This window comes from Chelon labrosus, assembly GCF_963514085.1.
Source record: "Chelon labrosus genome assembly, chromosome: 2".
Taxonomy (NCBI): Eukaryota; Metazoa; Chordata; class Actinopteri; order Mugiliformes; family Mugilidae; genus Chelon; species Chelon labrosus.
Window position 1 is genome coordinate 29,549,302 of NC_140338.1, and position 27,840 is coordinate 29,577,141.

The 27,840-nt window shown below is 41.1% G+C and overlaps 2 protein-coding genes across 2 annotated transcripts in view; one reads left to right on the forward strand and one right to left on the reverse strand.

Moving 5' to 3' along the window:
- The window catches only part of LOC311496769 (zeta-sarcoglycan-like), a gene marked incomplete at its 5' end in the record, with an annotated part of 338,082 nt that overhangs the window by 60,995 nt on the left and 249,247 nt on the right, over nt 1-27,840 (reverse strand). Inside the window, one exon of the mRNA XM_084556747.1 lies at nt 22,755-22,842. Within this exon, the coding sequence (XP_084412873.1) occupies nt 22,755-22,842 (88 nt within the window). The remainder of the gene's footprint in view (nt 1-22,754; nt 22,843-27,840) is intronic.
- LOC311496755 (uncharacterized protein) lies at nt 4,519-10,758 on the forward strand. Its single transcript, XM_084556719.1, has 2 exons — nt 4,519-7,825; nt 8,132-10,758. The coding sequence occupies exons 1-2, from the start codon at nt 7,126-7,128 to the stop codon at nt 8,995-8,997; spliced, it is 1,566 nt and encodes a 521-aa protein (XP_084412845.1). The 5' UTR covers nt 4,519-7,125; the 3' UTR covers nt 8,998-10,758.

Genomic DNA, 27,840 nt, shown 5'->3' on the forward strand with positions numbered 1-27,840 from the left:
GCATAGGTTGTGCCACACAGCAATACATATTCATATGGAATTTAAAGCCGCAAACACAACCAGACAGCTACTGTCAGCCTTAACTTCACTGGTGATATTACTAGCTGTGGGGCATACTTGCAGTGAGAACAGAAAAGCTTATCCAGTAAACCTGTGTTGCCAAGTTATTCTCACGCTGCCCGAACAAATCTCATGTCAAATAAGAGGAATCCTCAAAGCCCCCTGTTCATGAACAAAATAAACTGGCTTTTTTCTGCCTACGGGACAAAGTCTAAACATCAAGCATTTTAAACATTTTAGAGCAAACGTTGGCCCCCGATCATTAGAGAGCATAAAAGAGTTAGCACGTCTTCAGATGCAGCGTTTTGCAAGGATGAGCAATAAAGAAGGGTCAGTTTCTGCAGAGGGTCAGTATTCAGCATTCATACAGACCTCTCCAACATCTCACAACGCATATATCACAAGTTTAAATTTCTATAAAGTACCGCTTTAATTTTAAGAACAATCTGCAGCAGTTCAGTAATGAACGTACTGAAGATGTTAGCTAAATGTTAAGGGGAGCCATACAGCAGCAGCATCCATATGAGAGTTCCCAGAACAGGAGTTGTGCACATTAACGCATGTGGCATTGCAAATCCCGTCACTTTGCCTACTTTTCTACAGCTGGTTGAAACTGTGAGTCCTATTTTTCTTGGATGCTGGTTGATTTTAATTATACTGCTAGTTAAAATCTGATCTGTTTACTGGCGTGAAGAAAAGGAATAATATTTTCAGTAGTAGCATTCTAGTAATTAAAGTAACTGCTTAAATATGTCAACAGGCATCCTAGTAGGCCCTTTGTATCATGGTATGGTAAATTGCTCAGAATTTCAACAGATTTTAGTTTATTTGTATTCATAAAATATTAAATCAGCAGAGAATTTGTTTTTTGGGGGCTATTTTAAATTAAATTAATCCAAATTGTCCATCTTCACTGAATCATACTAAAGCTGGTGACTGAAAGCTGGCAAACCCATGAATATGAATGCTTTAATATATTTTTGAATATTAATGTTAATATTTCTGATGATTCTTTCCACTTGTCTTGGTTGTATTGTTGCTGTATCTAGATAATATTGTTGCACAGTATCCACACCACAGTGAATACTCTTTCTGCATGCAGACTACTATCGGCCATTCTGTATGTATACATAAATTAAATATGATCTAAGAATTATTATTCATGACCTTAAAACACAGATGTGGCACATCAAACACTGATATTATCAATTTGCAATGAAGGAAGCAGAGACATGAAAAAAGAACTTTCGGAGCTACATATCTGTACATTTACAACATGGAGAATAAAACATTAAACTGGAAACTAATTAAACAAGAAAAGCCATGGTTTAGAAAAAAAAAAAGTTTATAAAGCACATAGGAGACTACAGGCGCACATACAGTAGACTCAGGGATGATCTTCATGCTGCTTAACTGCTTACACTTATTCCATGTAGCTCAGGTTTCTGCAGGGCTCACTTTGAAATGATGCCATCTTGGGTTCAAGTCCATGAATAATGCGCTTAAGAAACCTTTGCTACGGAGTTTAAAAGCACATATCCATATACTGTACTTTGGCCTGGTAAAGGTCTGCAGCCTGTGTCAAACTGATAAATTTGGCATTAGCTCAGTGTGCGTAGTTCTTTGTACACCAATATGAAACACCACTATTGCAGAAAGAGAAATTGTTGCATTACTGTCAGGCTTCCCGACTGTAACAGCAACTAGGGCAGTCAAGCCTAAGAATGTGGCTTGTATGATGGGATTCTTACTTAGAAACAATGACACAGATTTAATATATGTGTAATCAATATGTTTATGATAATGTATCAAGTGAAATAATGAAAGCATTTTGACAGCCTGACAGGGGTCATGTACCTGCAGCTATCAAACGCGCAGCTCTCTGACAGCTTTATAGAGAGCTCATTGTTTAGCTGTCTAGGCTTCAGCTTCACTCTCATTGTTGTCATAGCTCCAGTTTCACAGTGGTGGGCTGCTGTTTCCAAAAATGTTTAGCAGCTATTTCAAAAAATAAATAAATAAATAAATAAATAAATGGTAACCTTCCTCAGAGGCATGTAAGAGTTCTGTGACGAAAACACAAACGTGTGTTTTGTGATGGGAGCCAAATAAAGAAATAGAAATGTGAGAATTGTGTTTTGATTTTTGAAATTTGAGATGTGCCGAACGTTTACGGAACACACTTCTGTTTGGTCGAGCACTCCACAGAAGGTTTTGAGTTTTGTATCATTGCTGAAGTGCCAACTCTTTTTGTAAACAGAGCTAGTTATTTCCTCAGGAGATGGTAGAGACCAAAAGCAGAGCTGCAAGAGTGAATATTGGATCCCTCAGGGGGCAGGACAAGTGACTCCTAATGAATTACAGCGTCTGCAGCTAGAGGTTCACCGTATCAGTTTAAATGCTGATGATATGTCAATGTTGCATTGACATCTACATCTGCAAAACACTCCTAACAAACCTGATAAAACATATCTCCATATACTTATCAATGTATTATATATTTTTCCTTTCAATATTGCCAACAAAAGATAAAAGCAAAATACAAATATAACTGATAAATGAATAGAAGCTTCAACATTTTGAGTTCCACACAGCTCTGATATGACATGTTATATCCAACAAAGGTTCAAAAAAGGCAACTGGACTTGTAGAGTTTTAGAGAAGACGTTTCACCACTCATCCGAGTTGCTTCTTCAGTTCTAGGGGACTGGTGGGAAGTCTGAGGTTTAAATAGGAACTCCTCCTGAAAAAACTTGCTTGTTATTGTAGTGGAAATTTTTGATTTTTAGTGTTGACTGTTATGCATGTAACTGTTACTGACTGCCACTAATGAGAAAGGTCTAGGGATGCGCTCGGAAGTTTCTGTGAACTGTTCTTTCTCTCGCTCACACACGAACATCTGCAGATAACAGTTGATACACGAGAACCTTCTCAAGGTCACACTGTTGTTGGGCAAACTAACAGAAATTATAATGTCATACGAAGGACAAGAACCAATGAATGTGAAGTAGCTGTACCATATGCAAAGTGACAACGCCTAGTTTGAAGTATAAAATATCTTGTAAGACCAAAACTGCCCCGGAGAGAGTCCTCGGAGCATTCACAGTCTGTGTTGTTCTGTGTATGATTCTCCCCCCCTTCGTGAACGGTATACCTTTGTTTGATGCAATAAAACTCACAAAGACAAGACCTTTGACTTGAGATCTTTTTATTCAAAGTAAATAGAAAAATCCACGACAGACTTTGGTGTCAGAAGTGGGATTCCAGGCTGATCGCCGGATCCACGGCAGACGGCGACTGATCATCCAGGACTCAGACAAACTGACGATCCTGCCTCAACCCTGACAGCTTAAAGGTCGAGAGGGCCGACTGCGTGGACCGCGGCTGTCACCTCGGAATCCAACGAACCAACAAACCTCCAAAATAAACAGTAAAGACATTTTGATCTCTTAAAATTCAGTCAAAGGCTGTTGTGTGTTTTGTTGCAAATTCAAAGACATATATTTTATTACAAAGGGTAAAAGAAATACAAAACAATTAAATTTGGTTTGAGAGTCCGGTTTGTTCTGTTCTTACGTTCCAAACTTACTTAAAAGGAGTTCAGGGAACTCGCCAGGTCCGGAGAGGAGTTCAGGGAACTCTTTAAGTCCGGGGTATCAACCTGGAGCCACCCAAAAGAATAAGAGAATAAGTAAGTAAGTAAAAGGAGTCAGGGACTCGCCAGGTCCGGTGAAGAGCTTGGGTAACTCTTACAATCCGGGGTATCCACCTGGAAAAACCAGTGTAAAGGTAGAAGTTTACACAGATTGATTGGGGACGCCTGATAATCTTAAAGGAATAGACACCATGGGGTCTAATGGGAGTAAGAACCAACCAACCGAACTCCGGGGTCCAATTTTTGATGTCATGAGAAAGAAATATGGGGAAACAAGTTTAAATTGTGCTCAATATTGGATAAAGGAATGAATGCCTTGATCTGGGAAAAGACGGTTTAGATGTTGATTTTTATGTAATATTTGAGTTTCTGCTGAACATGCAGCCTCATTCTATAGATGACTGATATTATAAGACTTTAAATTAAATCAGGTTGTTAATTTTTTTATTATAATTCTCAAAGGCAGTTTTAGTATGAAACAACTGCAACAGTTGCAAATTTGTTTTAAAAAGAAAGAGGAAGATATTAGGTCAAAAAGAAAGATCGAGAGGAAGTCGTTAGAATGTATAGAGGAAAATGTGAGATGTCTTAAACAGTGGATGACTGAAGTGGAATGTAGAGATAGAAAACAGACAGGGAAAATGTTACCAAAGGTAGATTAGGAAAAGGAGAGGAAGACAGAGACAACTGAAAAAAAAAAAAAAAAAAAAAAAAAAAAAAAATGCTTGTACTGATACACCACACTCCCACTTCTTTTTTTCCCTCTCTGTCCGGTGGGGTCCGAGGCAAAAATTACAACTATATTTACGACTATATTTCCCGCCCTGCCTGGTCGCCTATCTGACGGACAACAACCTCCACCGTACCCTGGACAACATCAGCAGCTTTCGAGGAAGGTCTCCGAAAGCCCATCTTCACACAAGTGCGCTCCACCCTGGTCGGCGGGTGGGCTGATAACAGACTCTCAGAGCTCCTCAAACACGGCAAGCACGGGGAGCAGAAAGAAAAAAAAAAAAAAAGGAGAGATAAGGCCTCCAAGCAAAGGAATGCAGCCACTCTGAATGCTCAGCTCGCTTTGGCTCACCTGGATGAGCGCCCATTCAACAGACTAAGCAGAGGATGGAGACGAGGATATGGCCGCAGGTACAGTTCGTATGAACCCAACAAATGCTTCGCATGCGGCAAAGATGGGCATTGGGCCAGAGACTGTCCAGAGGTGCCATGGGGGGAGGACAGAGGAAATCGCAGAGGCGGATGGGACCCTCAGCTCGGACGGACCTCCTTTGCCTCGGACTGACTACCACAGAGAGGAGTTGGTAATGTAACCGCACACACAACAACACCCACACCTGCTTCTTGCAATGAAGAGCTGCTTTGCACTGATACAATGCTTGGCTTAGTACAGGATAAGATAAGGGATTTAGAGAAGCCCCCAGAGCAGGGAACATATGCATGTCTGTCTTCTTCAGGTTATAAAGAAATGCCCATAATAACATGCAGTATCCAAGGCAAGGACTTAGAATTTTTAGTTGATTCTGGGGCAACACACTCTGTGTTAAGAACCTCTGAAATGTCCCTGCCTACCAGTGATCCCTATACTTTCTCTATGAGTGCTTGTGGTTCTCGTACGAAAGAAAATTATAGCAAGCCAGTTACTTGCTCCTGGGTTTTTGAAGGGGACACCTGTAAAACTAAACACTCCTTTTTGATGTCTGACATGTGTCCGGTGAATCTTCTGGGCCGAGACCTGATGTGCGCATTTGGTATTGTGTTGATTTGCACCCCCTCTGGAGTGCAGGTGACTCGTCCCAAATTAGAAACAGATGAATCTTTGTCTTTCACTGGTGTGAAGTTTAGTGAAGTTCCTCTGCAGAGTGCATGAAACCAGAAAACTTACATTGTACCTCTTTTGTAAGCAAAGGAGGCCCAGATTCTGAGTATGAAAAGAAATTCTTTAAAGATCCGAATGATCAACTGACAATCACTGATATCTACACTGATGGCACACTCTGTGCTGCAGCAGTGGCACTCACATCTGCTCAGAAGAAACTCTATGATGTTTATAACTCTTATCCACACATTTCACTTTCTAAAGCTCCATCTGAACAGTGGCGTGATTTAGGTTTATTTGTAAGACTGTGTAAAGAAGCAAACGACTGGGTTCTCTCCCCCATACATACAGGAGCTTTTTTCTCTTTCTCTCTTCAAGCTCACAGACACCCTCTCACTATGAGAGCTCACTGTCTGCGCACTGCTCACTTAGTTGATGATCTGCGCAGACGAGTGTCCACTTCCGCATTTTTATCTGCTGCACACACACATGCAGCGAAACCGACAGAGATCTCTCCGCTCTTCGCACAAGTCCCAAGTACATTATGGGCAGCGCACAAATATGACGTAGGCCTTATATGAAATTGTGAACCGGTTCAAATCACTCCCAAATCTGCGTACAGGCCTCAACAGCGCCAGTACCCTTTGCGCAAAGAAGCAATAGATGGCATCACTCCTGTTTTTGAATCTCTTCTTAAAGCAGGTATTATAATACCATGCGAAGACTCCCCTGTACAAACTCCCATTTTTCCAGTAAAGAAGTTCCGCCCAGCAGGCCAGCCCACTGAGTGGCGTTTTGTTCAAGATCTACAAGCCGTAAATGCTGCTATTATCGCACCGACTCCGAATGTTCCCAACCCTTACACTATCTTGAGTCAAGTGCCCTCCACGTCTCAGTGGTTTTCTGTGGTTGATCTCTCAAATGCTTTCTTTTCAGTTCCAGTGCATGAAAACTCCCAGTTTTGGTTCGCGTTCCAATTCGGAGGAAAGAGATATACCTGGACCAGACTTTGCCAGGGGCTCACTTGCAGCCCCACCCTTTTCTGTCAAGCTTTATCTCGAAGTCTCTCTTCTCTCACACTCTCCCCAGGATCGGTCTTGCTGCAATATGTTGATGACCTTCTCATCGCAGCCCCTACGAAGGAACAGTGTGAGACAGACACCATCCTCCTCTTACGCCATCTAGCGGCAGAAGTTCACAAAGCTTCATTGTCAAAACTGCAGTTTGTGCAACAGCAGGTCACGTTTTTGGGTCATATTCTTACCACTGACGGCAAATCCCTCTCTCCCTCACGTGTTGAGGCGGTGGTTAACACTCCGAAACCGAAAACTAAAAAACAGGTTCTCTCATTTCTAGGCATGTGTTCCTACTGTCGGCATTTTATTCCCAATTTTTCGGAGAAAGAACGTCCGCTGAGGGATATTGCCTATCAAAGGGACCTGACTGCCCATAGCCTTGTCACGTGGACCCCAGAGGCAGACGCAGCGTTTGAAGACCTCAAACTGGCCCTGCAGTCCACTCCTACGTTGGGGATACCTGACCCTGAAAAACCATTCACTCAGTTTGTGGATGAGGTTGTATGACCTCTGTTCTCTTACAGGAACACGGCGGTCAGCTCAAACCAGTGGGTTACTTCTCCCGTCTCTTAGATCCAGTGGCCAGAGGTCTCCCATCGTGTTTGCGTGCCGTAGCGGCCTGTGAGTCCGCAGTGTTGGCCTCACGTGATTTTGTGGATTATAATCATCTTAACCTCTTTGTATCTCATTCTGTGGCACATATTTTGCAAGAACAGAAAACCTCACACCTCACGCCAGCACGGTGGCTCAGATATCACACCACACTCTTAGGGCTTCCAAATGTCCAGGTTAAGAAATGTTCTGTCCTTAATCCTGCTACTCTCATGCCTCTGCCAGATGATGGCGAACCTCACTCTTGTTTTGCAGAACTCCAGCACACCTGTACTCCAAGACCAGACTTAAAGGATACCCCTCTGACTAACCCTGATCTAATCTTTTATGTTGATGGTTCTGCTTTCAGAGATCCCAAGAGAGGAACGGCCCACGCTGGCTTTTCTGTTGTTGATGATGTTTCTGTGATCTGTTCATCTCCTCTGCCTTCTCATTACTCTGCACAGGCAGCAGAACTTGTGGCCCTGACTGAGGCGTGCAAACTAGCCAGTGGGAAATCCGTTAATATCTACACTGATTCCCGTTACGCCTTCGGGGTTGTGCATGACTTTGGCGCCCTTTGGAAACATCGCAAATTCCTCAAATCTGATGGTAAACCTGTTCTCCACCATGACAAAGTAGTGGCACTGTTGGAAGCTATCCTGTTGCCCTCCAGTGTGGCTGTCTGTAAGTGCGCCTTGGGCCCAGCATGGCTGTGTGTTTTCGGAAGGCGTATGGAGGGGCCCTGATCGCAAACCGTGTTTGCCTAGAAAACTGTTTTTGCCCTATGCTAAGTTGTCTCATGGTCTTGACCATTCGTCAAAAGGAGGGATGTGTGCTATAGTGCAAAAACATTGGTTCACAAAAGGTTTTTCAACATTTGCGGATGATTTTTGATTTGTGCCCAAAATAACCCAGGCAGACCAAAACCTCTGACACATCAAGCAGCACATCCTGCACCAGACAGACCATTTCAACATGTTATGATGGATTTTATTGAACTCACCCCAAGCGAAGGTAAGAAATACTGTCTGGTCATGGTGGATATGTTCTCAAAATGGGTTGAAGCGTTTCCAGCCAAACATGCAACCGCCGTGGTGGTGACGAATGCGCTGTTGACAGAAATCATTCCCAGATGGGGAATCCCTGAGAAACTGTCTTCAGACAATGGCTCCCACTTTGTTAATGAAGCCATACAGCAGCTGTCCGCACAGCTTAAATTTGACCTCAAAGCACATTGTTCCTACCATCCACAATCGGGAGGTGCTGTAGAGAGGCAAAATGGCATATTGAAACAAAAATTAGTCAAGTGTTGTCAAGACACCAACCTCAGCTGGCCCAAATGTCTGCCTATTGTGCTTATGTACATGAGAATGCGAGTGCGCACGCGATGTAACCTGTCCCCTTTTGAGATTTTGTTTGCAGGAACTCCGAACGTTGGGGTGGGACCTCCGGGACCCCCAATGGAAACCACTCTCTGCGAAGAAAATCTGATAACTTACTGTATTTCTCTAACAAAATGTCTGTCTAAGATCAGAGAACAGGTAAAGGCAACCCTACCACCCTCTGCTGAGACCCCGCTGCATCCATTCAAACCTGGGGACTACGTGGTCGTTAAGAACTTCAGACGTAAGACGTGGAAGCATCAGCGTTGGCTGGGAGCGTACCAGATCCTCCTCACCACCCACACGGCCGTGAAAGTTGCTGAGAGGGCCACTTGGATACACGCCACCCACTGCAAACGGGTCCCTGAGCCGACAACGAGCGTGGACACCTCCCACTAGAGACGGAGCATCCTCTTCCTGCCATTGACTGAGAGGCAGAACAACATGGAAAGACCATGCCCCTGGCATCCCTTCAGACATCCTGGGCTCTGCGGTCTGCGAGGAACGACCTGCATTCTCCTGATCTTGGCTGTCGTCATAATCACCCCATGGCTGTGGCTGCAACTGAAAGATTCTGCACCCACCTCCATCCCATCTATGACGACCCATCCAGCCGACACACCACTAGATGTCTCTAAGCGATCTGTGTCCAGGACGGACGCCTCCGGCTTCGTCGTCATCCAATGTGTTCAAGCCCCAGATGGTTCCGTGACCCGAGCCCTTGCGGGTCTCACCTTTTTAAGTGAGGAGCTGGCTGCAAACTCCGGCATAGATAACCCGTTCTCTTCTTGGATGGCTAACACGTTTGGAGAAGTTGAAGATCAAGGAGATGAATTCCATACCACCATGCATCGTATGTGCTAGTAACCTCTCCATGGTGGTGGCCTTCTACTGTGCGCTGAGCACATGGGTTAAAGATCATTCCTCCTGTCAACAGTTACTACTATTACATTATTATGATTGCTTTGTTTTGTTTACTGTAATTCCACTTTGAAGATTTCATATTTACCTTCATACATTTAGTCTGACACTGATTGCCAATAATCATCACATTAAATTGTTATGTAATCTGCGTGTATTACTGTTATTGATTCATGTGTTGTACCAAGTGATTACACAGCCTTATGACATCATCTGGATGAGACTAGACTTTGGGTTTTCCTCCACGACATTGAGGTTTTTCCCGTAGGTCTGACTCCATGGTTAGAATAGTTAGCGCAGGGGTCTTTTTGCCTCCTCTCGTCAAGAAAGGGGGGGTTTTTGGCTTCCTGTAAGTAGGTTCATGTGGCTGTGATTTCCATCGTGAGCCCTTCTAACACTTAGGTGTTTCAGGGGTTCTTTATCCCATTGAGGGTTTGCCTCCAGCGGTCCTTGTTGACGGGAAGGTGGGATTCATGGATCACATGTTAGATAAGCTGACATGCTATATAAGAGGGGTGTGAATATTACATCATGATATTATTTCACGTGAGTCAAATAATAATAACGTGATTCTGTGTTTAATTGTGTTTTCTTTTACAACACCATCTTAATCAATGTTGATGCATTTATTTGTTTGATTGTTTATTACTTGTTTCACATTTGATCTCATTGGGTTCTTGTGTTGCGTGATGGTCTTTGATTCTGATGGCTTGACATTTTATTTTATATGCATATATTGTGTTGATTACATATAATCAAAAGGAGGGAATTGTAGTGGAAATTTTTGATTTTTAGTGTTGACTGTTATGCATGTAACTGTTACTGACTGCCACTAATGAGAAAGGTCTAGGGATGCGCTCGGAAGTTTCTGTGAACTGTTCTTTCTCTCGCTCACACACGAACATCTGCAGATAACAGTTGATACACGAGAACCTTCTCAAGGTCACACTGTTGTTGGGCAAACTAACAGAAATTATAATGTCATACGAAGGACAAGAACCAATGAATGTGAAGTAGCTGTACCATATGCAAAGTGACAACGCCTAGTTTGAAGTATAAAATATCTTGTAAGACCAAAACTGCCCCGGAGAGAGTCCTCGGAGCATTCACAGTCTGTGTTGTTCTGTGTATGATTCTCCCCCCCTTCGCGAACGGTATACCTTTGTTTGATGCAATAAAACTCACAAAGACAAGACCTTTGACTTGAGATCTTTTTATTCAAAGTAAATAGAAAAATCCACGACATTATGCTAATAACCAGAAACTGGTGGTCCACCTACACCTGAAGGACAAAGGACACTCCTTTGAAGATAACAACGTCCAAATCTTAGCCAGAGAAGACCGATGGTTTGAAAGAGGAGTAAAGGAAGCCATCTATGTCAGACTGGAAAAACCTTCACTAAACAGAGGAGGTGGACTGAGATTTAATCTGCCATCTATTTACAATACAGTTTTAACGTCTGTCCCCAAGAAGTTTCAGTCTCATTCACACCTTGACACTGGAGCCTCTGACGGACAAGAGTCGCCATTCATAGGGAAGAGGACAGGGACAAAACAGTCCCCCCTCAACAACAGGTAAGTACCCAGTCGTTAATGGAAATTAGCTGCACCAGTTTCTGGTTATTAGCATAACAAACAAGTTTTTTCAGGAGGAGTTCCTATTTAAACCTCAGACTTCCCACCAGTCCCCTAGAACTGAAGAAGATACTCGGATGAGTGGTGAAATGTCTTCTCTAAAACTCTACAAGTCCAGTTGCCTTTTTTGAACCTTTGTTGGATATACCATGACCTGGATGACTGAGAACCTTCACAGACATATGACATGTTACTTAGTGGACAGCGTGGCAGTCTGTGCATCATGACTCTCAAACCTCTAGGACAGCTCCAGACTCAATCGTCTCACTGTATTACAAGACTTACTAACCAGACATACACAAATAAATATTAAAATACACAGAAATGTAGTGTGAAAAAGTTGAGGAACTCCATGGCGTTCACTCTAGAATATATATCAAATCTGTATGGCTTTTTAGTGACATAAATGCCTCTGTGAACATAATTATAAATTAATATCTTGGAGACATGGCAAATACAAGCTGCAGGAGATAATAATCTTACATTTAAATAAGATTTAGCGAGACATTCTATTAACTGACCTTTTACATTTGCAGTAAAGACGTGCCAACCAGGAGTACCTGCTCTTTGGCAGCATGTTGCTCACAGTAAATGGATTCTGCAGAGCATATATTACTGACTTACTAAAAAACATAAATGTTTTTCTGCATGATTTTATTACCTTCAGCGTGCACTGACAAAGATTTATAAATGTTGACATATTCAGGTATTTGCAGTTATTGAAAAAAACTGCCTAAAATGTAAATGTATTATGTCAACAGAGCCTAAGGTGATGAAGTTGTGCTCAAAACTGAATACAAGTCTAAAGGGGAGCTTGGTCATTTTTTTTTTTTAATTTAAAATGCACAGCTATAAATGTTTACAGAAAGAAATGGTGAGTCATTGTTCCGGCCCTGCAGCAGATTTTTCATCCATGGTGAACTTTCTATTACTCATATTTTTGCAACCAAGAAAATGGTGGTTGATAATATACAGCAAATATTCCCTCATAAATAGCTGTTGACAGTTTGCTCCGTGGTTAGATGTAAACTTCTGTTTAGATAATGAAGCACATATAACCACAATATAATATAATCTTTATGCTTTTTGACCAGAGCAACCCAGAACACATACCTTTTCGTGAGATGGGTGCACATGTATGATTAAACTGGTAAAAAATAAAATCCTCATTTTGTGAAGAGGTAACCTTATATAGCAAGAAATACAGATGGTATATTGTTGCTCTATGGCAAATGATAAAAAGGGATTTTCCACCATCCTTACAATTACTGAAGCTCATGAACACAGTGATGGCAACAGTATCCTCATTTGACTCTTGCCACTAAGGAGTGTATTACTTAAAAAATGGTTATTGTTCATGGCTGTATAACTCATTAGAGCATCAACAATCATGGACGCTTGTTAAAAGAGCTGAAAATGGTTAGATCATTAAGTTGCTTTATTAAAGAACACAAACATATCGACCTTATTATAATGAAAAAAAAAAAAAAAAGAAACATCTCAGATTCTTGATATCCATTATTGAATGTCCCCGCAGCACCGGAGACAAGAGGAGGGCTCTCATGCTTAAAGTACTACATCTTTGTCACTTTATAATTGTGACCAACCACCAGCAAACAGTATAAAGCACATAGCTCACTGGTGCAGACGGATGACTTCATACGGTCCATTTAATCCATTCCTTGGGGCAATACATGCCTTCATATATGAGCAAGAGACAGAAACCATATTTGTCGTATTGCAGCCCAAACTGGATGCAGACAATTAGCCTTTGTGCAATTAAAGTGCAATCAAAAGGATAAATGACAACAATGCCAGTAAATCCATGCCTTTATTGAGTCCTTGAAGGCCCCGTAAGTGTATTCCAGTTTGTTAATACGCAGCTCTATGTGTTTTTAATTGCCTCATTATAACCATTGATTTGATCTTCGAGCCGCAGCATAAAATGAGGAAGACGTGCTGTCTGAACTTTGCTGGTGGGATGAGGCTGAGAATATATGGAATCAGACTGCTTACTTTCGCTGCGCTCCTCAGCCAGCCAAGCCAGAAAGATCTCACTCTAGCTGAAAATGAGATCACAGCTGAACGTGATTGTTATGTACATCATTTGTTTCTCAGAGGGGGATTTGCAAAAGATGTAGATTTATAATTAGACTGCGTGTAATGGAACAATTGAATTTTATGCAAGGCTTCGCGAGTTCTCGCTCCGCACACTAATCAGAAACCAGTTTTAGCCGACGTTCAACTGTTTAACCGTTGTATTTTTACAACTCCTTCTTTAACTCCTGACATTAAAGAAGACTGCTTTTTGGGAAAGACACCTCACTTTTATTGTGAATAATTATTAAACATCACCAATACTTTACCCTTCGGTCCTCTATTTCACTGGTTTGATAAGGCACTTTTTACGCTACATCAGCTAAATGCCAGAGAAATGAGGTGAGTGATACAACTTAGATAAAACAGAACATAATTAGTGTTAGAAAGTAAAGGTAATGAAGTGATAAATGAAGGCCCGAGTTTAGGAGAGGGTAAGAAGGTCAGCAGGGAATCCATTGGCATAATAGAAGATGGAGTCCATGCATGATCTAAAAAAAAGGGGGTACTGAATGGTAACAATATAGACGAAAGGATGAGAGAGGGAGCAAAGGGAAAGTGGAAAAAAACATGACATGAGAAAAAGAGAGTGACGTGTGAGGTAACTGAAGGATGAAATGGTTAGAAGAGGATAGGTTTGGCATTGAAAGTCACTTTGAAAAATGGACAGTTTGTTTTTATGGCAGGTAAGCGTGCACCTCTAGGATTACAAGCTAATTCTAAGGCCAAATTAGAGTCCTTCTGTTCAGAAGTGTTTCCAATTAATGTAATGAGACCTGGATGTTGTTCAGTGCCCATTTTTGTTTTAAAAAAAAATCAGGGATTTGTCACAGTCGGATCTTCACAACACGTTTGTGAAAGTGTATGATGGCAAGGAGAAAGGAGATTTATGGGGACCTCAGAAAAAAAGAGTTGCTGCTCATCAGACTGGAGAAGGTTACAAAACCATCTCTAAAGGGTTTGGAATCCACAAATCCATAGTCAGACATATTGGGAACAAATAGAAAAGATTTAAGATGACTTAGCCTCTACAGGTCGACTCCAAAAACAAGACGCATAATAGTCTTGTGAAACAAAGGAACTCAGGGTAACTTCTAAGGCCTCTCTGACATTAGCTAATGTTAATAGTGATGAATCCACCATCAGGAGAACACTGAACAACCTTGGTGTGATGGCAGAGTGCCCTCCAAAATGAACATTTCTGACCATGTCCAATTTTCTTAATATCATGAGGACAAGCTGGGGCACCTTGCCATCATTGATGAGCTGAATCTGAAGCAAGTATGAGTCATTCAGCAAGACAATGAGTCCAAGCACAAAAGAATGGCCAAAGAAGAACAAAATGAATGTTTGGAAATGGCCAAGTCAAAGCCCTGAATTTAATCCAATAGAAATATTGTGGAAGGGCCTGAAGCAAACAGTTCAGTTTAGTTGCTGTTACTGCTGCATAAGGGGGTCACACCAGATACTGAAAACAAGGGTTCACTTACTTTAATACCATATATGAAAAAAATATGAACAAATGCTTAATTTTCTTGAATAAATAAATACAAAAGCACATTATTTCTCTTTCATTTGTTTCATTGGGTTCTCTTTTTCTATTTGAGGACTTGAACATGTGCTGATATTTTGAGTCATTTTTATGCCAAAATGGAAATTCTGAGGGATGCAAATACTCTTAAGCTGCACTGTATACACATATACACTCCCTTGTTTGTCTCTCCTCATTGTTTTTTTTCTTAGCAAGACTAATGTTGAAAATGTGCAGCTAATGGCAACTTGGCATTTGCAGCTGGTGCTTTTTCCAAGTTAAAATGGTCTGCCACAGCTAATGTTATAACTCTGTTGCTCAATATCCTTATTCTATCCAAGGATGCTTGTAGTCTGTGTTCTTCTTTAGAGGAATGATCAGAGCATTTTAGATTAGATTAGATTCCTGAGTCTATTTGATTCCGATGCAAGGGATTCCAATTTGTTTTGATTCAACATATTTACAGCTACTTCACTCATATGTTTATGAGAAGGAAACATGTAGCTTGGTTCCAGTACATTAACAAGTCAATCACCTTCAACAGCGCTGTACGGACATACGCCGACCAGGCATGACGTTATGACCACCTTCCTAATATTGTGTAGGTCTCCCCTTATGCCTCCAAAACAGTCTCATCAGAGAATGGACATGGGCCTTCTGAGGGTGTCCTGTGGTGTCTGGAAACAGAATGTTGATAGTGGGGGCCTTTAGGTCCTATGGGTTATGGGGAGGGCCCTCTGTGGATCATCCCACAGATACTTGATCAGTTTGGGATCTAGTGAATCTGGAGGCCAGGTCAACACTTTGTGCTGTTCTTCATGTTTTTTTAGTTGTTTCTTAACTGTTTTTGTGTGTGTGTCTGTGTCAGGCTGCATCCTGCTGGGGATGGCTGCTGCCATCAAGGAGTGTCATTGCTATGGGGTGGGGGTGCCTGGTCTGGTCTAGGTGGGTGCTACATGTCTAAGTAACATCCACATGGATTCCAGGTCCAAAAGTTTCCCAGCAGAACACTGAATTGTCACAAGATAGTCAATGTTATTTACTTCATCTGTCAGTGGTTTTAATGTTGTGGCTGATCGGTGCACATCCCTGCATATGAACATGCTTACAGCTTTAGTTATTATTTAGGCAAGTGGAGAATTGTACAGGAAGTTACTGCAAGAGTCTTCTCCAGGGTTTGTATCAGACATCTTTGTTGATTTGCTGAGTGTTTCTGGGTGAAAGATTTTTGGTATTTTTGTTCTAGTTGGCAGATCTTGCACATGGTGTTGCCATGCTCCTCTCTGTCTTCACAGGCTTTAAATCCAAAATGCTGCCACACATCAGAGATACGGCCTGATGGTGCTCTTGTAGCATCTGTTACTTTTTGGTTGCCCAGTCTCACGAGACTAGTCTTGCACACCAGTCTTTTAATATTAGCAAAATGACTGACAAGAGAACACAAAAAATGGTATGTAAAAATTTCAAGGACTTTATGAATCCATACTGGATCTTTCAAATGAAGACTGATTTGACTAAACTAAGCCTAATAATATATACAGGCAAGTCTTTTACTTAAACTGCAGCAATGGCATGACATGCAATACTGGATTCATGTTTGTTGAGAGGATCTGACAGTGGATTAAGATTTGAGAAAACTACGCACGTGTCTTAGTATCTACAGAGAGTGCATTTGGCTTCTATGGCTAAATTTAAAAAAAAAAAAACATCTCCATAAAATATCACACATACATTCACGTGGTGTAATGAGTGCAGCCAAAGCCACTGTATGTAAGAGAGACAATGAGCATTTATTGTCAGCACAATACATAAAGAAAAGTCAATAGCAGACAGAGTATAAATTCACACTCACACAGCTCACACGGAGACAGACATACAGGTAAAGTGATGTGGAATGGCAAATTAAATGCGACCACTATTTGAGTCGGCTGGTTTAAGTGCTTGTCAGTGTTCAAGGGTTTAATAGTATACTTTTATGTGGGTTACAAATGCACTCCGATTTGGACATACACCACCAACACTGGGAAAGAAGCTTTGTGGAAACACAAGTTTCTTTCCCTTGAAGCCATACCCTTTCACCTGGGTGGGTGAAAGGGTATGGCTTCAAGCCTCCAAGTTCACTCATCATCTTAACGATCAGCCATTCAGAAGACAAAAAGGACAGGTTCTCACTCACAGTAACGAGCTGACAGCAACACAGAGCAAGAGAGAGTATGGAGGGATGAAAGAAAGAGAGCAATAAAACTGAGATGAGAAGCCCAAGGCTAACACATGTACTCAGACCTTCTCTCTCAAAAGATGAGCCCGTAGGAGGAAGGAAGGAAAAGGTGTGTATGTGTGTGTGTGTCTTTCAGTACTTGTGTAAAATTCACTGATGTGCGAGGACTCTTTAAATGAGTAATTCACGTCAACACAATGCAGTGCAAAAGAACCAGAACCATGTTCTGCCTGCAGCTGATATTTTGAAAACATACTGTACTGATTGAAATATTTAGTCAAGATTAATTGCACGGATTCCATAGTTAATGTGAGATTAATGCCAATTAATAATTACAAAAAACAAACAAAAAAACTGTTTTAAATGTACTTGGAAGTGATATCAAAATCTCATCTGCTCAGATAGCCGAACAGAGAGCTCAGCTGTGTGTCTGATCTGGTTGCAACTCCGTTCACATTGACATTAAATGCAGATCACTAAGGTCTTGTTGAGAGAGCCATCTGGCAGGGCTTTGAAGCTGAACATACCAGTCAAAAGGCCAGTTTCTTTATACGAAGCTATGGCGTCACAAGAGCTGTGCTTGGTAGCAGCGTGTTTCCGCTTTAGTATTTAGTATCTCCACATTTTTCGAATTGATTGTTTTGGATCTGGGCAGCACAGTGGCGTGGTGGTTAGCACTGATGCCTCACAGGAAGAAGGTTCCGAGTTCGAATCCATGGGCTGATTGGGCCTTTCTGTGTGGAGTTTGCATGTTCTCCCTGTGTCTGTGTGGGTTCTCTCTGGGTACTCGGCTTCCTCCCACTTCCTCCCACACGGTGATTCTAAATTGGCCGTAGGTGTGCACGTGAGTATGAATGGTTGTCTGTCTCTCTGTGTTAGCCCTGCGATAGACTGGAGACCTGTCCAGGGTGTACCCCGCCTCTCGGCTCCAGCATCCCTCCCCCTTCTGTGACAAGCAGTTACAGAAGATGAATGAATGAATGTTGTGGATCTATAAGATGGAACACATTGAGGAAAGGTTAACTGAGGAGGTTCGGAGATACAGACATTAGTATTAGTATGACTCATCTTCTGTGAAATTTCAGCGAAAGTTTCAATCACAACTGTTGAAAGTGAGGCAGGAAAATAAAAATTAACCAAACTGGCAAAAAAGACACAGCGCCGAGTGGGCCAGACTGACAAGCGCACAAGTGTACATAGCTCACCGGCGTGAGTAGGTTACGATGTCCATGTCCCTCAGAGGTATAAACCGTGCTTTACTGACCATTTGTTTCAGCTTGCCTTCTTCCTCTTTAGAGATTTTTGGCAGTTTTGACACTACAGGCTGCAACAGTTACTGCCCTCTGCAGGGTAAGGTTATTTACTACAATGACACCTCAAACTGCTTTCCACTGTGTAACTGTGGGCTTCCTGATTTCCCAAACTAGGTCATATTAAGAGAACGTGTTCATGTTAATAGCGTTAATAGCGTTAAAAGTTATTTGTGTTACAGAGGCCTAATGATAAGTTATCAAAAAGCACACTGGCATTATCAAACATCCAAGATAATATCTGGATTATCATCGGTTCATTTTGCAGATACAGTGACTTTTACCACAGCTGTCCTTTTCTCTTCCTTCTTCTGCTGCATCTATTTTACTATCCAGTGTTTAATAAGGTGTCAGTTCACTTGTGTCTTGGTACTCTGTGTTAATGTACTGGTCCAAACGTTTGTGGGCATTTCACCTTTCCATACCACTGCCCTTAATGATCCTGTACCTCTTGTACAAACTAAAGTGAGCTGTTCCTCTGGTGAGTTTCAGTGATGAATACTAATAAGGGATTTACTGAGGTGGAACTTTTCTGCTTCCAACGTGGCAAGTGTCTGGTGAGGAGAAATAACCGCCTTACTGTGAGGATTTCTGAGTATCCTACAAGGATAGTGAGGAGAGATAAGGAGAGAGAGCGTGTGTTTGTTTTTGTGGTTGTGTTAATTCTTGTGCTGAGTTTGCACAGACGCAACAGGAGACAGCGGAAGAAGGAGGCCAAGGGATTTCTGGTGCTAGACAGAACAAGCTCCTCAAGAGGATTCATTCTGTTCCATTTCATGCTATCAGCCAGTCGCTGAGGTCTTAAGCTTGTATGTGTGTATGTGTTTGTATGTCACAAGTGGTTATTGACGGAGCTCCTGCTTGTTTGCTCTCCGTTTCTAAAGAATCTTAGCCCGAAGCTGTGTCTACCGTGTAGGTGTGCGAGACTGCGGGTGTGTGACAGAAAGCCAGAGTTTGTATAATTTGTGTTTCTCTTTAAGTTCAAATGTGTGTTGCCACTAGCCCGTGACGTCTGACTGAGGAAGTCAGGTCACACAGTATTCTTTATGTCATCCCGTTGCAGCCTGACTAAGCTGGTTGCGGTATTATGGTGTCTTGCCATCTCGCTTTAAAACACACTGGTTCAGCTGACTGCCAGATAAGCATGCAGACACACACACATTCAGACACATATATGCATTAAAGTGCTTTTCCTGGTGAGGAAAGCAGCTTTAGGGAGTTTTAACAGCAGGAGGTGAGCTGTCAGGGATTTCAGACCTTCAAAGTGTCAGGAAGGTGTGTGCATAAAGACACTAGACGAGCCTGGACAGCCTACAGGAGATGAATATCTATGTGCTGCCTTCCCATCAAAGGGATAGGAACTCTTTACCTGAAAATACAATATCCATATCAGCTGTCAGGTTGTAAATTATACTGAGCAATGATCTTCTGCATGACCCTGAATACTGACAGCACCACTGAACACTTAAAAATTAATGTATGGCAAAATATAATTTCATTGGTGAAAAAACAAAACTACAATGACAAGTACCAGTCCATGCGTGTTTACCATACTTGCTCCAAATCTGACGCATTAATACAAATACTGTAGATGCAAAGTCATTCATGATGATACATTCGTTTTACCATTTCTTGCTGATTCCTTTAGTTTCGTCTAAATGGCTGTTTCCGTCAGTAATCAAAGTGTCAAGTCTGAAGCAAATAATTAATTTGACATTTACAAGTGTTTGGAATAGGAAGTAGTGTAAGGCTCAAAAACGCTAAGAGGAAATTGATGCTTGTCATGTCTGATATCCATATCACACAAGAAGAGCCAGAAAAGGCTGCAAATAACAGGCTAGCTCAGAAAGTGTTTCTGATGGCGTCAGTAAGCTGCCAGATCTCACCAGCAGTTGGACCCCAGCAAAACAAACCCAATTACAGGCTTGGATAAGTATGAACTTACTCTCATTTTAATAGATAAAAATGCCATTAACAGGATAAAGTAATTTTAAATTCCCCTTTAGGTCAGCGAGGATCACAGTAATACAAAACACAATAAAGACAGCAAATAACCCATGACAGATTAAAGTGCATATAAAGAATAACGTTTTGGAAGATGAAATAGCAGGCAAGCAGCAGGAATTCCAATCGTATCTCTGCTGGTTGACATTAAACTGTTGGGTTTCTTTGAAGATATGCGTTCAAACATACCATCAATGGCAACAACAGTGGATATGAAAATGATTTCTAACCAAAAAAAAAAAGGAAGAAACCATTTAAAAATGTCCATTATTTGAACTTATTTTTCTCAGATATTCATTAATGATACAAACTACTGCTTTCTGAGGGTCATGTCTGCTAATGCCAGGAGCCAAACTGAACCAGTTCAGTAATTATCTGAGGTAAATTAATTAAAGTGCAGTTTGGCTACTACAGCTGGGATCTAAGAAAGCACCATGTTCTTTAGTTACCACCTTTAAGAAGTGTTTCTGTTGACTGGTGACTACTGAACTTTTGGAAGGACGAGAACAACAACAACACTAGGACTAATGTTCTGTGAGATACTGTGGGTCAGTGTTTTACCAACCTATCCTGAACTCCATTTCCAATCTTTGTTCCTCTGCCACTGGCTCTTTTCTCTGTAACTCACCTCACAAAGCACCAAGGCCACTTCCTCTACTTCAAGTATGCACATTCCTCACAACGTTCTTATCTTTTGATCCGTCTCATTCCTTACAAGTCTTTCATTTGAACTAGCTTTCTAACAGCGCCAGTCCCTTTGAGCGTGCTGTCATTAAAATAATGTAATTTACATAAAAAGCCTTCATTGTCCTGTGACACTAGAACAAATTGGGCAGTTACTCCATTTGTGTCATGTATTTCTGCTCCATTTCTATTTGCTTATTTGAGTTCAGGTCAGATTTGGCAACATAAACAATTCAGTAATTACCAGGGAATGATTATTAATTACTTAATCCAATCAATATTCAAGTTAATCAGCAATCAGGCCTACTCAACAAGGCCTCATTATAATGCCCATCTGTCTCTACACGTCCGCCATCTCCCAATTATTATCTAGTCAGAGGCTGAAATTAGACCTTTCTTTTGTTTCTGATGATAGCCACACTAGCCATCATATTTCCACCATTGCCTTCATCACAGGGCGACAGCTAATCAGTACTTTCACTAAGTCTACTTTTACTTCTTTCTTGTCTTTTAATATTTGTATCTACATGTGCTTCTTTTTTGTAGTTTGTCTTAAAGGACTGCACACACGACAGCCCTTCATACAGCCTTGTTGTTATATTCAGTCATCCTGCTTTCCAGTAAGCTTCTTTCTTAAATGTCATAGATTGTCAATTTACCTGCATAAACCTTGTTGCTCTTGTTACTCTGTGCTTCTCTGGTTACTGAAGTGCATGTGAAGGCATAGTCTATATGATACCACATGATAAAATGATGACAATTAAGTGTTAGCAGTGGTAAAAGTGTCTATATAGCTATGCTGCACGTGTCAACTCAACATGTAAGGCCCAAAGTTTTCAAACTTTAAACTTGATTATTTGATGTTAAAAATCTATTTCTTTCTCCAGGATGCTGATAAAACTGACATGTCTTGGATTGGACTAAAATACTGACCTTTATTCAGGTTTTATTTTAATGCACCTTGAAGCTAGCGCATTCACTGGAACTCCACAGTTGAAACTCTTGTCCTTGCCTCATAATCGGCTCTGCTTTTTACGGTTATACAGTAAGTGCTTTTTGCCCACCTCCGCACTGTGACCAAGGGCCAACTGCTCCTTTCTTTCTACATTACTGAAATTTCTCTCTGCATTATTTTCATCCACATTTGTTTTTTTTTTTGGTCTTTTTGTATTTTTCTTCTCTCCATTCCACTTTGCTTATTCAGCAAAAACTGAAACTTGTTGAGTACACCACAACAATTCAAACCGAGAGATTTTCAGACGTTCCATCGACACTGGTCGGCTACAGACAGATACATATGTCGTAGAGGCCAGAGCATACTGCTGACATGCATCCATTTCAATATTCACTACGAATTCACATGTGCAAATGTCACCACATCGTATTTCATGAAACATATATTATTCTTCTACTTCATTCATGTTCTTTAACTTTCACTGAGCCCTCAGCATGCATCATATGTCCTCTGAGTGTCATCTTCTGTAGGACACAGGGCATTCACTAATTCAATGAGCGCTCAGAAAAATGGTTTAGTCAAGACAGCAACACGGCTGTCAGCCTCAGTGAGATGCACTAATGGAAACAGATAGCATTTACTTTGGTAAACAAAAAGAGGTGAAATACATTTAGGAATTCAAGCACAAAGAAAGCAATATATGTAACTGTCTCAGAGAAACCCTCTGGTTCGGACGAAAATGTTTACAGCTGATTTGGTATGTGTGGACATGTCTTTCCACGGTGTGTGTGTGTGCCTTACCCACGGTTAGCTGACCAGTCAGCTGTCCCCGATCATTCCTAGCATTGACGGTCACGTTTCTGTCTGACTGGAGGATCAGTGGACTGTCCTAGAGAAGAAAGAAGATTGAGAAATGTGACTGAGGGAACAGCAAATTGTATATTTGTCGCAGTCTCACAAACAAAACCATGCATACTGAAATAGCTTCACAGTTTCCGTATGCCACTCTGCTTCCTGTCTCTTCCCTGCCGTCATTTCTCTAGACACCAGTCAACACTGCATCCACCTTTATAACCAATGCTGTGTTTACTTGAACCAACTCTTCATACTTGACTCCCTCTGCATCTAATTTGCATTATCCATTTAAAACGGCATCCTACGTGTAATTGTGTTTGCTTCTTTCAATTTGTGTGGCTGTGTGTGTGTCCTCTAAAAAGCAATTATTCTCAACCTAGATGAGCTTAATGCAGCTGTGACCCTGACCTCTGATCTCTTCTATAAAGGCTGACTGAGCCGCACGTTGCTGTCATTAGTTTATGTGCAGTGCATATGAGTTGTAATGGATGCAAACCTAATATGTGGTGTTTCTAAAATATCAACAACCTAATCTCTCTCTGACTCTCTCCTTGTCTTTCTTTGTGTCTGACAGTCTGCTGAATCTTCCTAGCTATACTTAACCAACTTTACCTTCTGTTTTCCACCCCCTGTTCTCCTCCCATTCTTCATTAATATCTCTGCACTCACATCATGCCCTTTTTTCTTCTCTTCCTCTTCTCTCCTTCTCCCTTTCAAATTGCGTATTTGTTCTGACTGCATGAAATGAACAGGTGACCCAATTTCTCTGTTGATTTCCCCAAATTAATATCTTGCTGCATTCCAAATGAGAATTGTGTTAAAATTGGAAAGTTGTTGATCCGTTCAAATGGAAAAAAATAAAAATGTTTTCCCTTCCTCTCCTCTTTGCTCTCAACCTACCTCACTCACCTCACCCCTTCTCTCTCTAACACGCATATTTGTTATGGATGGATATTTATTGATGGTGGACTGCTTATGCAGGTCGAGACCAACTGCCACCACTGTCTGTGCTCTATGTTAGAGCATCTCCCGAGACAGGAATCTCAAGTACAAACATGAGCCACTGCACAAGCATGAGGGCCAAATTCAAGTTGTGGACACATTATCACACACAGAGACAAAGCCTAGACAGACACAACCAAGCTGTGACAAACAGTGCTTATGTGTGACAGTATGTGGAATAAACATACCCACCTGCAGACTCATAATCTAGAACAAACACACTCGCATGCTAACGTGCTAAGTCAGGTGTGCGTTCACAGACACGCCACCCACTCATACCGTGTCAGGTAACAAATTTGCCAAATAACAAATGAGTGCTCCACAGTTTATTGTGCAATGCATCTCATCCGCTTCCTAACGCATGTGTGCTGGATTAATTATTTTCAGCGGGGCGTGTGATAGGCTTCACTGTATTATCTTTCCACTCTGTTTAAAGCGATGGGCGCTTTGTAAAGTATGACAGATGTAATGTGCTTTGAATCATTCCAGCTGAATGGGCAGTGTGCATGAACAGGCCTGATCCCATTCATTTAGTGCAGGACTCTGTCATTTCAGAGCGTGTCCATAGATGGAAAGTCTTTTTTGATTAAGCGCTTATATGCAAATGCATGGAAATAAGGTCTTGGAATAATTGCTGCATATTAAACGGCTGCTAATGTCTGTTTATAAAACAGCTGATTGAAGGCAAACAGTCTGACCGGTGGTGCTCGTGTGAAACGCAGGAACGGGTAACAATAACAGTTTGCACCTCTTGATAAGAACACTGACGTTCTATTTAAAGGCTGTCAACAGTGATTCAAAATCAAAACCTCCTTATTACTTTGCTTAACACCATTCATTTATCAAGTACCATATGTTCAAGTACCATATTTCATTCATTCATTGGGCATACAATACCCCAGTGAATTATATCTTGCAAACTGCTTTCTGATGACCAGCAATGTCGACTGTCCATGAGTGTCAAACAAGAATAAAAACTTGAGGCATGGCATGAAGAACAATCACAAATGTGTCGCCTCTTCTCCTGACAGCAACACCTGACACTGATCACCTTGACTTTAAGTATTAGCTCCCATTTTCCTAAAAATAGGATGCACCATTTGGTGGTTTGAGGAGTACACAGCATGGATTCTAAATGGCTCGTCCAAATACCAGTTAGGTCACAAAAAAGGAATATACCTTACATTGTTTGACAAATACATACACACATTTATCCTGCAAATGTAGTCTTCATTGTGTTTCATTTACCTATAAATGCTGAGCTACCACTGACTGAAATAAAACTGATTGCAGTGTACTGATGTACTTTGGTGTGGAGAACCTAAATAGTTTCTTTGTGTCTGAACTTAAAGTTTAACTTATAAAAGTCTTTCTTTAAAGCTCTGATCAATGAGTGTTGCATGATGCTTGATTCCGGTTTGATATCTTCTCATTTTAATCTAAGTTTGACATTTGTAATGCTTATGGTGGAGCTGTATTGAAGTGGTTTCTCCCAGCAGAATGGCAATCTCCTCACTTCTTTGTCATAAATCCAATGGGTGGTACATACTGTTAAACTTTACGCCATTTTGAAATATTGTCCGATGTTGAAAATCCAGTTAGTGATTGAATTAGAGCTCGTTCTGTTCAGTTGTTTGGGCAAAGTTACTGATATATGGCAATATGACAGGACAACTTTCAGTGCTTGTGGTACACTTCAGCTGCATGACATGAAAATGATTAACTTGTACACATCACAGTAGGGGTCATCCAATTATTGGTCTTGCCAACTATCCGATCCAATAGTCATGCTTTTTCCAATTACCGTAAGCTGCAGTTTGTCTGATCGGGGAGACGATTACATTAAAAATGCACTTCTGCACGCTGATGCAGCTGTCTCCCTCTGAATGGTTACAGCTTGTAGTCTGGCTCAATGTCCTGCCCACAGCATTATCGGATTGATTATACTGCATGAGTAAATAGTCAATCAACACTGTACTCTGTATTTGTGGAAGAGACGCAGGAGAGGAATGCAGAAACAAGCATTGCTCAGATGAGAGGTAGTTCAGAATGTAATTGCTGAAGTTTCTAATACGCACTGTGATCATTCTAATCCATTTCAATGATGACAACACTCGGTTTCTTTCGACTTGAAATGCCTGAACTTTTAATGTCTGAGAAGGAGAAGAAAAGCCAGACGCTTACAAATTTTCAAGAGCCCCAAGTCAATAAAGCACAAGACACATTTTGCATTTAAATATAGCATTTTAGTACAAGACGATATTTAATGTATCGGTAGTGCTTATGCAAGACGAACGTCACTTTGTGTCCTTTGCTACAGTATGTTTCTAAGGGCGTTGCTGTTGTGTTTTTTTCTGGTGTACCATGCTGTAATGACGCTAATTACAGCTTCTTGAGGCTGAAAAAGCTCCCACAACTCAACAGCACTCTAACGCCTGAGGTGGGAAGAAATAAAAAGCACCACTGAGGAAGTTTGAAAAGCAACTGGATGATTTGGTAAATGTACACTTGGTTAACTGCACTTCCTCTGTAGCAGTGCATTTTCATCGCTCTGTGAACAGTGACAATAAGTGTCTAATCGGCACCTTCCTAAGCTTTTGTGTCCAAATCACATTCACACCAAATAATTATCCACTGATTAAATAATATAAAATTAAAAGCCCCTACAGCGTTGTCACATAAAACCCACTTTTATGAACACATCTGTTATCCTGTGTTATATTGCTACAAAGCCCATAATGCTTTGTAGCAATATAACTCAAGACACGCACATATAAATTAAGAGAATTTTAAATTTCAAACAACACAATTATAGTGGAATTACAATAAGCACCAACAGACATTACTGAAAAGTGAAGTAGGCGTGGTTGAAATATGGAAATGGAAATAAGCACTTTGGTGTGAGTGTAACAGTGTCCTTACACCCCTGAGACATTTACCTAACTATACCATAGAGAAACATTTGCCAGATAATTTAAAACGCTAAATGGATACAGAAAGCAGCGCTAAACTGGTAGCACAAATGCATAATTACATATAACAAAATATGAAATTCACATAGTTAAACCCTCACGATCTGACAGATCTGTGACGTTTTCACAAAGAAGCGTGGGGAAGATGCTTATCCAAACAGACAGAGCTGTATTCAAATCAAAGAGCGCCTCAATTAAATATTAGTTTGGGTCTACACACTTATGCAGATATTCTGCTTTTTCATGTTGGTTTTAATTGGCATGGCACAGTTTGCAGTTTATTTATTCATTATTTTACTTTTTATTTGATTGTATAGCACTTTTAAACCGTAGGTTGGAAAGTAGCTGACATAAAATGCCTAGAAAATCAATAAAATGCAATAAAAGAAACAAAGTACAAATAAAACATAAAGAAAAAAAATGGTGCAAGTCAATAAAATCACAACTCAAGCAAAATCAACTGGCAAGCCAACATAATGAAGCTGGTACAACATGAACATGTTCATCTAAGAAAAGGTTTGTCTATATAAGTGAGACTTTAAAAGCTGCTTAAAACAGTCCTGTAAGTCACAAGACCTGTAATTATTAGGGCTGTTGACTCAGCCGTTTGATTCCACAAGGTCAGGTGCAGCACGGCAATGGCACGATCACCTTTACTCTTGTAATTAGAACCGGGAATGGAAAGAAGACCGAGATAAGAAGATCAGAGTGAGTATGGAGTTAAAAGATCAGAGATGTAACTGGGGGCAAGGTGGTGAAGTGCCTTAAAGAAGAGTCATGAAGAGATGCAAGAACTGGATGGATGTGGACCAGGTTCTAAAGGTAGACACAGAACCAGTGCATCCACGTATGGATGGATATACGGATGCACTCGCTAATAAATTATGCCTCATCACAGAAAATGCACCGAGGAACAAACAAAGGCGACACATCATGCCGTGAGCTAACACAACATACACTACTGCACCATTAATTCAGTTAATAGTTTAATTTTGCTTTGATTATGAAAACAGGCGCAGGGCTGCCAGCCTGAGGTAGCCAATGTAATTAGTCAGGTA